The 14,418-nt window shown below is 62.7% G+C and overlaps 1 protein-coding gene across 1 annotated transcript in view; it reads right to left on the bottom strand.

The window, feature by feature from the left end:
• Positions 1-5,224: 5,224 nt before the first annotated feature.
• Positions 5,225-14,418, bottom strand: part of ATP2A3 (ATPase sarcoplasmic/endoplasmic reticulum Ca2+ transporting 3) — a 34,928-nt gene continuing 25,734 nt past the window's right edge. The window contains exons 18-21 of the mRNA XM_084862277.1: positions 10,390-10,523; positions 9,596-9,713; positions 9,015-9,132; positions 5,225-6,241 (exon numbers count right to left, since the gene is read on the bottom strand). Coding sequence (XP_084718403.1) covers positions 6,222-6,241; positions 9,015-9,132; positions 9,596-9,713; positions 10,390-10,523 — 390 coding nt within the window. The 3' untranslated portion in view covers positions 5,225-6,221. The remainder of the gene's footprint in view (positions 6,242-9,014; positions 9,133-9,595; positions 9,714-10,389; positions 10,524-14,418) is intronic.

Genomic DNA, 14,418 nt, shown 5'->3' on the forward strand with positions numbered 1-14,418 from the left:
AGGGTCCTGGGTTCAATTCTGTTCAAGGGCACGTACCCTGGCTGCAGGCTCAATCCCAGTCCTGGTTGAGATGTTGTGTGGGAGGCAAACAATTGATATGTGTCTCTCTCTGTCTCTCCATCTCCCCTCCACTCTCTCTTTAAATCAATGAAAATATTCTCAGGTGAGGATTAACAAAAAACAACCCACAACAGACTGGTAAGGACTGTCTCATCCGGGATGTTATCACATCCGAAGGACGCCCAAAAGAAAAAGAAAGAAAAGCAATAACTTTTCTCTCCCCAAATTAATTTTCTTTTAAAATTTTTTTAAATATATTTTTTAAATGTTTGTTATTGTTGTTAATCCTCACCCAAGGATATATTTTCCTTGGTTTTTAGAGAGAGTGGAAGGGAGAGGTTCATTAATGTGAGAGAGACACATTGATTGGTTACCTCCCACACCCAGCCTGATCCAGACCAAGGGTTGAGCCACAACTTAGGTACCTGGAGTGGAACCCGAGACCCTTCAGTCTGCGGGCTGATGCTAAAACCACTGAGCAAACCAGCTGGGGACAAACTAATTTTCTTGCTAATAAGTCTCAAGAGTCACTGGTGAGATCAGTGTCAATCTTTAATGGTTCTTTTCTTTTTCTTTCTTTTTTTTTTTTTTTAAATATATTTTATTGATTTTTTACAGAGAGGAAGGGAGAAGGAGAGAGAGTTAGAAACATTGATGAGAGAGTAACATCCATCAGCTGCCCCCTGCACATCCCCTACTGGGGATGTGCCCACAACCAAGGTACATGCCCTTAACAGGAATTGAACCTGGGACCCTTCAGTCCGCAGGCCGATGCTCTATCCACTGAGCCACACCGGTTTCGGCTATCTTCGCTGGTTCTACGATGCATGTTTCCGTCTGAGGCCTGTGCTTTCCTGCCTCTGGCCCCGGCCCCAGCCTCCCCAGGTCAGACACCTGTGCTTATTCTGGGCGTGGGGAAGAGCAGCCTGGGCAGGGGTTAGAGTTTATGGGGACACGGTTCCTTCACCACCAGTAGGTGTTGTAAAACCAGCCCTGGGAGGCAGGCACGAGGACCCTCGTTTCACAGACGGGGAAACCGAGGCTCTGCAAGCCGAGTGCCTGGCCCACGAACACGCAGCAAGCAGCTCCCGTGTCCGCTGGTCGCCGGGAAGGAGGCTCCCCAAAGTCTGAGAGCTTGGCCCGGAGCCCACCCCAAGACTCTGGCACTTGGGTGTCTCCAGACCAGCCTTATAAGCCCAAAGGCTGGGTGTCCGGCTTGGGCACCGGCCAGGCCTTGTAGGGAGACAAGGCTGTGCTGCCAAGCGCTCGGCCGCAGGACAGCCTCCCCTGCCTGGCTAAATTTAGCGGCTCCGGAGCGTGGATGGGCCGTGTGCCCCTCCTGGAGGCCGGCCCGGGCCCTCGGGGGTCAGCACCGGCTCCACCGGGTCTCCTTAGCCACGGAGAGCTCCATCGCTGCAGGGGCCACACCTCTGTCCGCAGAATTCAGTGCAACGACCCCCCCACCACCACCACCACCACCTGGACCTCCCCTGGTGTCCCAGGGAGCCACCTCATAGATCCTCCCTTCCTCCAATTGATGGACAGACGTAAACTGCACCTGCAGCCAGACATTCCTGAGCACTGAACCACCAATCAGCACCTGCCAAATACCCTAAGCCCCCCCCCACCCCCCTCATTACTAAGTCCCTAGGTCCCTAATCACCAATCAGCGTGTGCTGAGTGCCCTAAGCCCCTTCCCCTGTCCTTAAAGGTGCTTGTATCCCGGCCCTCGTTCTCTTCCGCCCCTCTCTGTGGAAGCAGCCGGCAGGGGTCCTCTTCTCTTCTATAAAGCCTGTGTCCTGGCATCCCGGTCTCCGGCCCTCTTTATTTCCTCTGTTACCACCCAGTGCCGCACCCCTCAGCCTGGAGCAGGACCCCGAGCCGGCCTCACAGAGACTGCGGGGCGGTGGGGGAGTGGGCGCCTGGGCGGTGTGGCTGCAGCGCGGGTCCCCACGGTTGACTTCTCTCCGTTGCTCAGACCTTGTACTGCTTCTCTGGCTTCCTTTGTGCCCCCACCATGACCAGGGCCGGCGGGAGCCTCTCCTCCTGAGTGTCTGAGGCAGGGGTCCTCAAACTTTTTAAAGTGGGGGCCAGATCACGGTCCCTCAGAGAACTGGAGGGCCGGACTATATGAACTACTAATTCCTACTGTAACACCTCGGCTGCGCTCACTGCCCAAAAAACCTGGCGGGCCGGATCAGACTCCTCTGCGGGCCGCATGTGGCCCGCGGGCCGTAGTTTGAAGACCCCTGGCTGAGGCATCGCCCCCCCCACAGCCCTGGAATGCTCCTCCTCCTGGTCCCGTCCCAGCCTCTTCCCGCCCCTGGGTGTGGGTTCCTCACTGCCCCTCACACACCGAGCGCCCTCGGGGGTTGGTGGCCTCCCCATTGACTGAGGATGCCAGCTCCCCGGCACCCACAGGCCTCCCCCACCTTCCCCTCTTCCTCTTGTTTTTTTTTCCAAACCAAACTGTCTGAAGGGATACTTCCCATGCAGCTTAAAAGTGCACATTTCAGACACAAGGCATGAGTTTTTTTGTGTGTGTTTTTAAAAAATATATTTCATTGATTTTTTTACAGAGAGGAAGGGAGAGAGATGGAGAGTTAGAAACATCGATGAGAGAGTCATCGATCAGCTGCCTCTTGCATGCCCCCCACTGGGGACATGCCCGCAACCCAGGTACATGTCCTTGACCGGAATCGAACCGGGGACCCTTCAGTCCCCAACCTGAACTCTATCCACTGAGCCAAATCGGTTTTGACACAAGGCATGAGTTTTGACAAATGCATGTGACCCCCCTACTCGTCTCCTGGATGCTCCCTCTGCCCCGCCAGCCCCTCTCCAGTCCCAGCCCCCGGGGTCTGCGTGCTCCTGCAGGCTGCTCTGGACCCTCAGGGAGGTGGACTCGCACAGGATCCGCTCTCCCGGTGCCTGGCTTCTCTTACTCAGCACCAGGGTTTTCGGCGCCCTCCGTGCCGCTGCATATATGGGCATGCTCCTTTTTATTGCCGCCCGTTCCGTGGCATGGACACGCGGCTGTCCGTCTGTCCTTCCCCTGCGGACGGACAGCTAGGCTGTTTCCAGATTGGGGCTGCGGTGAAGAAAGCTGCTAGGTCACCTGGATTTGGATCTAGTCTGGGCATAGATCTTCATTTTCTGTTTTTTTTGTTTTGTTTTAAAAAATATATATATATATTTTATTGATTTTTTACAGAGAGGAAGAGAAAGGGATAGAGAGTTAGAAACATCGATGAGAATCAGATCAGCTGCCTCTTGCACACCCCCCACTGGGGATGTGCCTGCAACCAAGGTACATGCCCTTGACCGGAATAGAACCCGGGACCTTTCAGTCCGCAGGCCCACGCTCTTTCCACTGAGCCAAACCGGTTTCGGCCATCTTCTGTTTTTGTCCCTTCATCGCTCCCAGTGCAGCGCCACCTGGGGTCCCTCCCAGCTGTGAGGGAGCAGCGTAGGGACATGGGAGCACCAGGTCCTGGCGGCCGAGGGGGTCGGGGGAGGCCACGAGCGATTTGGCAGCTGCACCTCTGAGCCTGCGGGAGCGTGCCGGGCCTGCTCCGGAATTCCCTCCTGCCCCTGGCTCGGCGGTGAGGTGGGGAGCCTCTGTTTACCTTGGCTGCTCAGTCCCGGCCAGTAGGGCTCTGGGCTGGGGCTGGACAAGGCCAGACCCAGGCGGCCTGGCCCAGAGCCCCGGCGGCTGCTGGGAGCGCCCGAGGGGGCCCACCGCCTCCAAAAGCCCTCAGGGATCCTCTCACCTCCACGCCCCGCCTGTGCCCTCCGAGTGGCCGGCCAGCGCCAGGCTCTCAGGGGGCCTCGGGCTCCTGACCCTGCCTGGCCCGTCGCGTGGAGCTGGACGAGGAGGGTGGAGAGGTGTTGTGGTTGGAGAGGTCTGGAGGGCCCTTCTGCCCGCCCCCCCCAACAAAACCCTGGGCACCCCCGAGGGCCGGCCTGTCTCCTGCGGGCACAGCTGGCCTGGTGGGCGTGTGGCCTCTGGGACCCCGTGCTCAGAAGGGCCTGCGCCTGGCTGGCTGGCTGCCGTCAGTCATGGGATTCCTCCTCTCGGAGCAAGGGGCCCCCCATTCTCAGTGGGCACTGAGCCCAGCACATCCTGTGGTCCGTCTGCACCTGCATCCCCTTCCCAGGGCAGTTGAAAAGGTCTGGAACTTTCCCTAGTGAGTCCTCCCGGCAGCGGGTCCCAGGGGGTGGGAGGCAGGCGGTTTGCAGGCCCCGCGAAGTCAGGAGTGGGCCTCCCGCAGTGGGAGCTGAGGCTCCAGACTCTGAGCGGACAAGGCCTCAGGCAGGAGGCGCCATGGAGCTGGCTCAGAAGGGCAAGGAGCCGATGGCATCCGGGGCTCGAGGAGGAGGAGGAGGAGGAGGAGGAGGAGGAGGAGGAGGAGGAGGAGGAGGAGGAGGGGGAGGAGGGCAAGGAAACCGAGCGAGAGAAAACCCAGGGAGTCACAGGCCGACAGAGCAGCCAAGCCTGGGGCCCTCTGTGTCCCCGATAGTCAGGCTCCAGGCCCAGCCCCGCCCCAGGCAAGCTGTGAGCGCCTCCCAGCCTCAGGCTCCCCCGTGGTGACCTGGGAACGGTCCTCTGTGCGAAGGGCTTTGGACACACTGGGCAGGTGCGGCCCCAGGGAGGAGCAGGCCTCTCCTGGGCCTGGTTTCCGAGGAAGACAAGGATCCCTGCTGTCGACGGGGGCGCCTCCGACCTTCGCTGAGGCTTTCTGGGGGTGGGGGTGGGGGTGGGTACAGGAGGGGGACCCTGGGTAGATGAGGGCAGATGGTGGGACCACTTTCCGGGAACACAGACGTCCTCCTGTGTCCCAGGCACTCAACCTTTATTTCACCAAACTGCACGTCAGCAGGCAGGTGAGGTCCTGCCCCCTCCCTCCTCCCGCTAAGATCTCCCTCACCACCTCCACCTCCCCCCCGCCCGCCCCGCACCAGGGGGGCCCACCCAGCTCTGCCTCTCTCGCCCCGCCAGAACCTGGGAGCGAGGGGAGGGGTGGGGAAGGGGCCACAGAACCTGCAGCCCACTAGTCATCAAGGCCGGCAAGGGGCTGGATTGGGGTTGGGGGCGGTGAGCGGGCAGGACAGGAATGTGAGTCTCGATTGCACATGAATAATCACTTTGTACAGGCGTGGGGAGAGGACACAGCCATTTACTCAGGGCTTTCTTCTACAACTAATTCTTGCCAGAGGGGCACAAGCTGGGTTACAGGAACACTCTGTCCGTCCGAGGCTCTCCCTCGCCCGATCTCAGAGGGAGAGAAGGGCCTTGCTCAGAGCCATTCGGAGCCACGTCGTGTGGGGTTGGGGGCCAAGAGCCCAGGGACTCAGGATCGCCCAGCCAAGCGGACCACGAGATGGGCCTGGCGTGGGCCTGGGTGGGAGGGCCTGGCTGCCAGGGACCCGGGCATCCGAGGTCTCCGCTGCCAGGCACACAGAGGGCGGGCCCGGGCCCTGCTTGGTAGGCAAGGCAGCAGCGAGAGGACCCGCGTCGTCTGCTGAGGACAGAGAACCTGAGTCCAGGAGGGAGCCGAGCAGAGGCGGGCAGGCTGGCCGTCTCCCAGGAGAGGTCCAGGCCTGGCCTCCTGCCCCCACTCCTGTCTCTCTCTGACCCCTCGGCTCCCGGCGCCATAAACAGAGAGAGGCCCGCGCTCTCAGGAGCCGACTTGGTGGAAGCGGAGCCGAGTGTGTGTGGGGGTGGCCTGTGCACAGCTGGGCCCAGATGTCCCCCCTCCCCCTCCAGCTGACCAGCTCCCAGGCCAGGCACTGAGGGAGAGGTCACGGCAAGGGCGGGGCCTGGAGGAGTCCTCTCCGTCCGTCTGGAGAGCCTGGCACCACGGAAAGCCCAGCCGCTAAGCAAGGAGGTGCTCATGGGTTTGGGGGTGCGGGGCTCTGCGTCTCAGGACTGGCCACCAGCTCTGGCTTCTGTGCACTCTGGGCAGGCCCCTCCCAGGCCAGAGCTTCAGGGGCAGACGGAGAGGGGACAGCGGCCACGGGGACGGGACCTGGCCCTCGCAGCCTCGGCCCGTGGGGCTCATGAGCGTGGTGGCCGGCGTGGTGCAGGCGGGAGCGGGCGAATGCTTGGGCGCCGTCAGTCTGAGGTCCGCGCTGGAGTTCCCCACTCTGCCCCGGGCTCACTGCCGGCCCTTCTCTTCTGGAAGACAAGCCGGAGAGCGCGTTAGGCTGCGCGGTGAGAGCATACATCCAGCTGGTTCTTTCTGCCTTTCCGCCACCACCCTTCCGCCACCACCCCCACCACCGCCGATTCCCCCACACCACCCCGCTCAGCAGCCCCCGCCCCTGCGTCTCCTGAGCTGCAGCCCACGCTCCCCCGGACGCCCGGGCGCCTGCACGCCACGTGTCCCATCAACCCCAGCCCACCCCCAGGCCACCCTGGTGCGTCGCTTCTTGTTTTTAATTTTTTTAATTATTATTTTTTTCGCTTCTTGGTTTTAATTTTAAGAACCACAGTCCAGCATCATGACAGCTAGACACCATGGCGGCCTTGACCCTCCCTAGCTCATAAAGCCAGACCTGCTGATTTCCCCACCCTCATCTCACCTCCTCTCTCTCTCTCTCTCTCTCTCTCTCTCTCTGTCTCTCTCTCTCTCTCTCTCTTTCTCTTTCTCTCAATCTCTCTCAGCTGCCCCAGGTGCAAGGCCTCTCAGCCTGCCCTCAGCTGCCATCTTACCTCACCCCTACCCCCCACCCCCCCCACCCCTGGCGTCACACCTCAGGTTCACCCCATCAGCCCCTTGGGGTTCCCCACGGCCCTCAGAGCAAAGGCCAGGCTGCTGGGACCTCCCAGGTGGGACCCACTCGGCCTCTCAGGCGTTCCCTCCCCTCAGCCCCACCCCTGGCCTCTGCCTGACAGCTGCTCAGCCACACCTGGGAGAGCCAGTGGGTGGGGCAAGAACCCCCGCCCCCCCGCCCCCACAACCCCTGGTGCTGACCCAGGGTCCACAGTTCTCCCCAGGACACACCCCACAAACCACGGGAAGCCATGAGCATCGGGCCTCAGCAAAACTTCCCTAAAAGGCCACCAGCCTGGCTTGGGAACGTAACAGGGTCCCCTCTCTCACCCCCGCCCCGTCGGCTTGAGGAGGCCCCAGGGACCGCAGCCGCCCAAGGAGAGCGGTCTGGGCTTCCAGCGACAGCAGGCACCACCTTTTAAAGCCAAACCTCTCGGGGACCGGGGCCAGCATCTCAGGTTAACGGTGGACGTGGGGCTGTGGCCTGGGACTAGCTCGTCCTGGGCTGGGCCTGGCCTTGTCCCCTGACCGACCCCTCCTGCCTTTGGTTTCACCATCTGTCCGCCCACCCTCCATGCTCGCCCCATCCCTCCCGTGCTGCCCCCCTCGTGGCTCCCAGGGCCCAGAGGACAATGTCCAGGGCCCTCCCCTTGGCACTGGAGGCCGTGTCTCACCTCTGGCCTCACCTCTCTCCCCTGCTCTCCAAGCTCCAGCCCCACGAGGGACGCCGACCTGCTCCTCCCGCCCTCCCCCAGCTCCGTCCTTCCCAGCCCGTCCCCTCGGCCAGGGCCCCGCTCCCTGCGCCTGTGCCCAGCGTCCGTCCTCCAGCAGCCCGCGCTGGGCAGTGCCCAGGACCCCGGCTGTCTGTCCCTGTCGGCCGAGGCGTGTTCTCACCTTTGAGTTTTGTCAAGAAAACGTGCCGAGCCCCTGGGCCGCGGTGGCCGCGTCGGGGAGGCTCTTGAGGAAGACAGAGAAGCTGCCCGGGCCGGCCACAGGCCCAGGATGAGAGGCTTCACGGGGGGAGTCCGCGGTCCAGGTGGCCCGAGGGTCTCCTGGTGAGACCGCCCTGTGCTGCGGCCAGAGCCGGGGAGCCGTGGGCTCCCGCGGACGGGGTTTTAGGCCACAGTCCCGTCCCCTATCTGCACCCTCCCCCCCAGGAGCGCCCTCGGAGGGTGGGTGGGCCAGAAAGACCCACCCCAGGCGCAGAATGCCTCGTACGGCTCCTCTCACCGCAGACACGGCTTCCACTCCCCCACCCGCGGGCTCCAATAGGCCCTGCTTTGTCTGAGCACCCGCGGGCCCCCCCACCCCCCACAGGCCGGGCCCCCCTCTGCCCAGATCTGCGGGGGGCCAGCGTCTCCGGAGAGGAGGACAGCGTGTCTCAGCCTTTCTAATAAAACGAAGTATGTGCGGCACCCAGGAGGGCGGGCGGCGCGGGAGACGGGGGATCGGCCGTGACAGCACAGCTCTATTTCCAGCCTCCCGGCTCCCTCCCCTGGGGCCGGGGCACATTCCTGCCGGGTGGCCCCAGGGACCCAGCTGCCAGCCAGGCCTGGCCACTGCCATCGCGGGGTCTAACCCCGGCTTCCAGCGGCCTGGCCTCCTTGGCTCCGGGTCCCGGGAACCAGGAATTTCTCGCTCCAGCTTCCTCGCGCTCCAGGCCGGCTGACGGCAGCGAGGCGATGCCCGGAGCAGAGCCACCCCCTCGGCGGCCCTCAGGCTCCGGGCTGCTCCTCTACTCGCTGCCCCCACCCCCACCGTGCCAGCCTGCCCTCCATTCAGAGGCGAAGGCAGACCGAGAGCTGTAAGTTCAGAAATAGAGAGCCACCCTCTGCCCGCCCACAAGGTGGCACCCGAGAGGCCAGCCCGGCAGCTGCCCACAGAGGCCGGGAGGCTGTCCTGAGAGAGCGAGGCCATGTCCAGAGACGTCGGAGGCCCGGCCAGGGAGGGCCCAGTGAGCCCGGCGGGGCAGGGCTGGCGGCCGGAAGGTGAGCGAGGCAGCGTGGCCCTGAGCAGCCCTCCCGCTGGCTCCCAGGGTCCCTCCCCCTGCAGACACCTCGGGCCCCGGCCATCAGAGCCCCTCACGTCCCCCACAGCCACAGCGGCTGACGCTGGCACCGCTCGCGGCACCCGGCTGGCCGAGGAGGGCAGGGAGGGGGGCTGGGCTCCGCTCACCGTCCACGTGGTGCCGGGACAGGTACTTGAGGGCCTCGTCCAGCAGGATGACGGGCAGAGATATCTGGAGCACCACGCCCCACTGGCGCCCGCTCAGGGGGGTCACCTGGAAAATGAGCTGCGGGGGAGGCTGGTTAGAGGAGGGCTCACCCCCCAGGCCGCGGGCGGGGACTCCCTGAGGACGCCCAGGACTCCCTCCCCCCGAGGCCCCGCCCCAGACCCCCGTGGACCCGCTTTCTCTGCTGGAAGTGCCTTCCCAGCCTCCTCCCCCCCAGGACCGACCCCCCTGGGCGTGTGGGCAGTGAGAGGGATTCCGCACCAGGGAAGAGTGTAATCTGCCTTCCTGTCCCTCCCTCGGGGGACCCCACCCCTTCTGTTCCCCGAGTCTGTGGCCCCCGATGTGGGGACCTTTCTGGAGGGCGGGGGCTTGTCCTGGGCTGAGACAGGCCCTGTGGGGTGACCCTCTCAGACCAACCCCCCCCCCCCAGTCCTCCCGGCCCCCGGCCCGGGGCTGGAGTCAGAGGACGTGGGCCTGGTCACCCCGGGAGCCGCAGAAGGGAGCCGGGGGGCACCCCACTCACCGGCAGGGGCGGCACGAGCAGGATGAGGAAGTGCAGGGCCATGGACATGATCACAGCTGCCAGCAGCCAGGGGTTCAGCCAGGGCGGCATCCGCAGCAGCGACTGGTTCTCCGAGACGCTGCCGAGGACACGGGCGCTCACCTGGGGCCAGGATGCAGGCAGCCCCGCCGAGGGCACCGTCCACCCGGGAGGGGGGGGGGAGAGGGGGGTGCAGGGGTGGCTGAGCCTCCGAGCGCCCCTAACGGGGTCTGAGGACGTAGCACTTCTGGGCGGTCAGTTCGCCTGCAGGGTGAGTCACTGCTGCCCGCTCAGCCCACAGGGGCCTGGACCCCCCTTTCTGTCCCTCAAACCCAATTCCGGCCCCTCTGTTTCTTCAGACCCCAGACTTGTTCTCTGGGTCCCAATTGCGGCCCTGTTGACTCGTAGAACCCTCTTCTGGATCCCTCGGACTCCCAGGCCCCAATCCTGGACAAATCTGACCCTCAGACCCAATCCTGGGCAAATCTGACCCTCAGGCCCCAATCCTGGGCAAATCTGACCCTCAGACCCAATCCTGGGCAAATCTGACCCTCAGACCCCAATCCTGGGCAAATCTGACCCTCAGACCCAATCCTGGGCCCCCTAGCCCTCACGCTACAATCCTGGACACCTCTGACCCCAATCCTGGGCCTCACCTGACCCTCAGCCCCCTCGTCTGAAGCCTCGGCCGCCACACCCTCACCCTCAGCCCCCTCGTCTGAAGCCTCGGCCGCCACACCCTCACCCCCAGCCCCGGGCCCCTCTGCCCCACTCACCTGTTGAGGGCATTGCACATCTCGATGGTCACCAGCACAGACAAGGCCATGGTCGTGGGGAAGCGGGACTCGAAAACCTCGCAGTCGATGCCGGCGAAGAGCGGGTTGTCCTCAGAGCACTTCAGGAAGTTCCGCTGGGGGAGCGGGGGTGGGGTCAGGCGGGATCAGGTGAGGTCAGGCGGGGTCGGGTGAGGTCAGGCGGGGTCGGGTGAGGTCAGGCAGGGTCAGGTGAGGTCAGGCGGGGTCGGGTGAGGTCAGGCGGGGTTGGGTGAGGTCAGGAGGGGTCAGTTGGGGTCAGGCGGGGTCAGTGAGGTCAGGCGGGGTCGGGTGAGGTCAGGCAGGGTCAGGTGAGGTCAGGCGGGGTCGGGTGAGGTCAGGCGGGGTCGGGTGAGGCCAGGCGGGGTCGGGTGATGTCAGGCGGGGTTGGGGAGAACAGCGGTCAGGGACGGACGGCGCTGGTGGTGGGGAGAAGGAAGCCTCACCCACTTCTCGCCCACATCTGAGGGCTGAGTCCACACCACCAGGGAGGAAGGGCTGCCCCGGGGCTGCTCAGGGAGGGGGGCTGGCCAGGGGGGTGGGGGGAAGACGGCCAGCACTGTGCCAGGGAGAAGGGCAGACCGTCTGGGACAGAGAGAGTGGGTGGCATGAAGCTGGGAGGACAGAGGGGGAGGGGAGCTGGGCTCAGGGGGAGGAGGTCCGGGAGCGGGGCTGGTGATGAACTGAGAACACCGAACACGTCAACATTCGGAAAATGAGTAAAATGATGCTTGAACGGAGCCCACCTTTGGTGGGTAGAAACGAGTGCACATGCCCTGTTCAGCACTGATCCGTTCGATTCCGTCCATCCCTCCTCCATGTATGCCACTGGCATTGGGCCCCGCCTGCCCTGCCCTTGGCTTTTGAACTAAGGAATCGGCTCGCTGTCTGCCTCCCTCGTCATCGGCAAGAAGCGCTCAGGGTCGCTAAGGAAGTGGCCCTGGCCCGCGCGGCCCCCGGGGGGTTTCCTCCACCGGAAACCTCGCTCACGGAGCCGCTGTGACAGGTGCAGAACCGAGGCGCCCCCCCACACACCTTCCTACACCCCCCCACCCCCGTGAGAGCCTGGCTCGCTCCCCTCCGCGTCACGGGATGCGTGTGAACAAGCGTGTCCTGTAACGTAAGTCTGTCCTCCAGAGCTTCATCTGAATGCAGGTCTTTGGAGCTAAGGGTTTAGAAACTGGGGCCATGGCTGTGAGAGTAACCCTCAGAGAGAAAGAGAAACCGGTGAGATGGCAGCCGTCTGACCTCCACTTTCCCACACTGCGCGACCGCGGGGGAGCTGACTCAGCCGGCACGGGCTGCCGCGGGTGAGAAATGACAGACGTCTGTGGCCTGGCTAGGTGTCTTAGTTTAGTAGAAAGAGGTAGCCCTGGCTGGTGTGGGTAAGTGGTTAGGGCGTGGTCTTGCTCACCAAAGGGTCAAGGGTTGGATATCCGGTCAAGAGCATGTACCTGGGTTACAGGTTCGATCCCCACCCCATTCAGGGCTCGTGCGGGAGGCAACCGATTCACGTGCCTCTCTTACAACAATGTTTCTCTCTCTGCCCCTCCTCCACTTCTACTCTCTCTCTCTCTCAAAAAAAAAAAAAAAAAAAAAAAAAAAAAGCTCAATGGAAAAAATATCCTTGGGAGAGGATTAACAATTTTTTTTTTTAAATAAAATAAATAAGTAAAAAGAGAGTCTTATGTCAAAAGTGATTTTCCCAAAAAGCTAGCTCCGGGATTTGGGACAAGTGCGTGTTTTCCTTGCTTTGAACATATAGTACCTTAACCCACCCCAGACGCTCCGGCCACCGCAGTGGCCCAGGGGCACACGTGCACGCGAGCAGGGCACACCTCCCTCTTGGCCCTTCTGAGCGTGCACAGGGAGGAAACCTGAACAGTCACAGCACACGTTTCAATGAATCTGTTGCTCTTGCCTTAAGTACAGGGGAGGTACTTAAGGCAAGAGCAACAGGGTGGGGTGCAGACCTGCTGGGTTTCACCTGCAAGCACTTGCCACACACGACGGGACCGGGTCATGGGTCACAGGAAGGCCTCCAAACCGTTTCTCAGAAGGTGCTCGGGCCCGGCACTCTCACACAGGCTCACGGGGAGCCCCTGGGGAAGGGGGGCCCGTTTCTTTGGGTGAAGCCACTGCCCTGCGTCCCCCTTGCCTTTGCCTCTATTTCCCTTTTGCCTTGCCCTGCGAGGCTCCTCTGGGCTTCATAAATGTAATCAACACGTATGTATATATGTGCTCTGTGGGTCTAAACACTTTGCCATCCATCCTCTCCACGCTGTGAGACAGGGACGGTTCTCCCCTTCACAGACGAGGAAGGCAGCTGGAGGCTAAGGAGCTGTCAGTCCACGTCACACAGCCAGCCTGTGGGAGCACTGCCTCCAGCTCCGCACTCTGCACTCCGTGCTCCATGCTCTGTGCTCCGTGCTCCGCGCTCCGAACCACCCTGCTGCCTTTGGGCGGCTTATTCCAGGAAGTCGGGGGCTCTGAGCTCCTCTCCCGAACCTCCAACAACCAGAGCTGAGAGTTCTAGCTTAGGTCTAACCCCGGGCCGCCTCTCAGTCCCACTGCCACTGCCTTGTCTCTGCTGCAGGGCTTCCTGCCCTGACACGTGACTGCCCGTTTCCAAGGCTCTCCGGCTGCAGGCAGGAGCTCTCTGCAGACGCCGCCTGCGCGGGCACCGCCACGGCCCCGGGCCTCTGTGCCCGGCACAGGCGGCGCCCACCAGCCATTAACTGGCCACGTGGGTAAGGGAGAACCGGGGTGGCGGGAGGACTGTGGGGAAGGTGGCACCGAGAAGACGGGAGGCCGATGGGTAATTAACATGTGCCTGGCGTGACTCCCAGGTGTCTGGCTTGGGTGACAGGCAGAGAGGGAACCCGAGATGGGGAGGGAGGAGAGAGATTATTTGGGGGAGGATAACAGATCTGGTTTTGGAAGTGGCGAGCGTCATGGGTCTGTGGGGTATCCTGGAGGAGACAGCCAGCTGGACATGTGGGTCTGGGTCAGGAGGTGGGGAGGGGTGATGTAGGTCCTTGGAGATTTGGGGTCCGCAGTATAAAGGGTGGTAATAAAGACGGGGCTCCGTCTTTATTACCACCCTTTATACTGCGGACCCCAAATCTCCAAGGACCTACATCTCTCTCTGGGAGATGTAGGACCCCAAATCTCTCTCTGGGAGAAGGCAGCTGAGGGGTGGTCAGCACAGCCCCATCTCCACCCTGGAGCTCCCACTGGCTGAGGTGCCCGAGTATCTGCCACCTCCTGAGGGCTGGGGGCACCAGCCTCTGGGTGAGAGCCGGGCCCATGCCCTACACTGCTGCCCACATGTCCCTGGGCTGCCTCAACCTGGGTGGGGACAGCGGAGAGCCCCTGAAATCACAGGCTCCCCACAGAGGGCCGTGATGGTGGCCCAGCCCTGGCACTGCCCTCGGGGCGATCCACTGCCACTCCAGGGATGGGGCCGGAGTCAGGGCCCCTCCCGCAGGATCTTCTGTCTGCAGGGAAGTAGCACAGGCGGCACTCCGGAGGAAATCCCGCGTGCCTGCGGATCGCGACTTTCAACGACAAACCCACAGAACCGCCGGAACGCTCTCGCAAGCAGAGGAGATACCCTGGCCGCTCAGACAGAGGGACAGACTGACGGACAAAGGCTGAGGTGTCTCCTTGCCTGCTTCCAGAACTGTGCTGAGCTAAGAGAGCCCTGTGAGTGCACCTGCCAGCCAGGGGGCTTCGAGAGGTCAGGGGGTCCCTTCTCTGAGAAATAGGTTGGGGGGCAGGAACCCGGCAGGCTCCTGGCCTCCTCAGTTTGACCCTCTGCCTGAAGTTGCATCCTTTAGGGGCTCATCTTTCTGAGCCTTCACTACTTTGGGGGGCTCCTCAATAAAGGTAAGACACTCATGGGCAGTCGTGCCCCCGGTCCCCCCCAACTGAAAGCCTGAGAGAGGGAACAGCCTCGTGTCCACTCGGGGGCCGGGCTGCCCTCCGAGC

Source organism: Pipistrellus hanaki (genome assembly GCF_964339955.1).
Source record: "Pipistrellus hanaki genome assembly, chromosome: 16".
NCBI classification, from domain to species: Eukaryota; Metazoa; Chordata; class Mammalia; order Chiroptera; family Vespertilionidae; genus Pipistrellus; species Pipistrellus hanaki.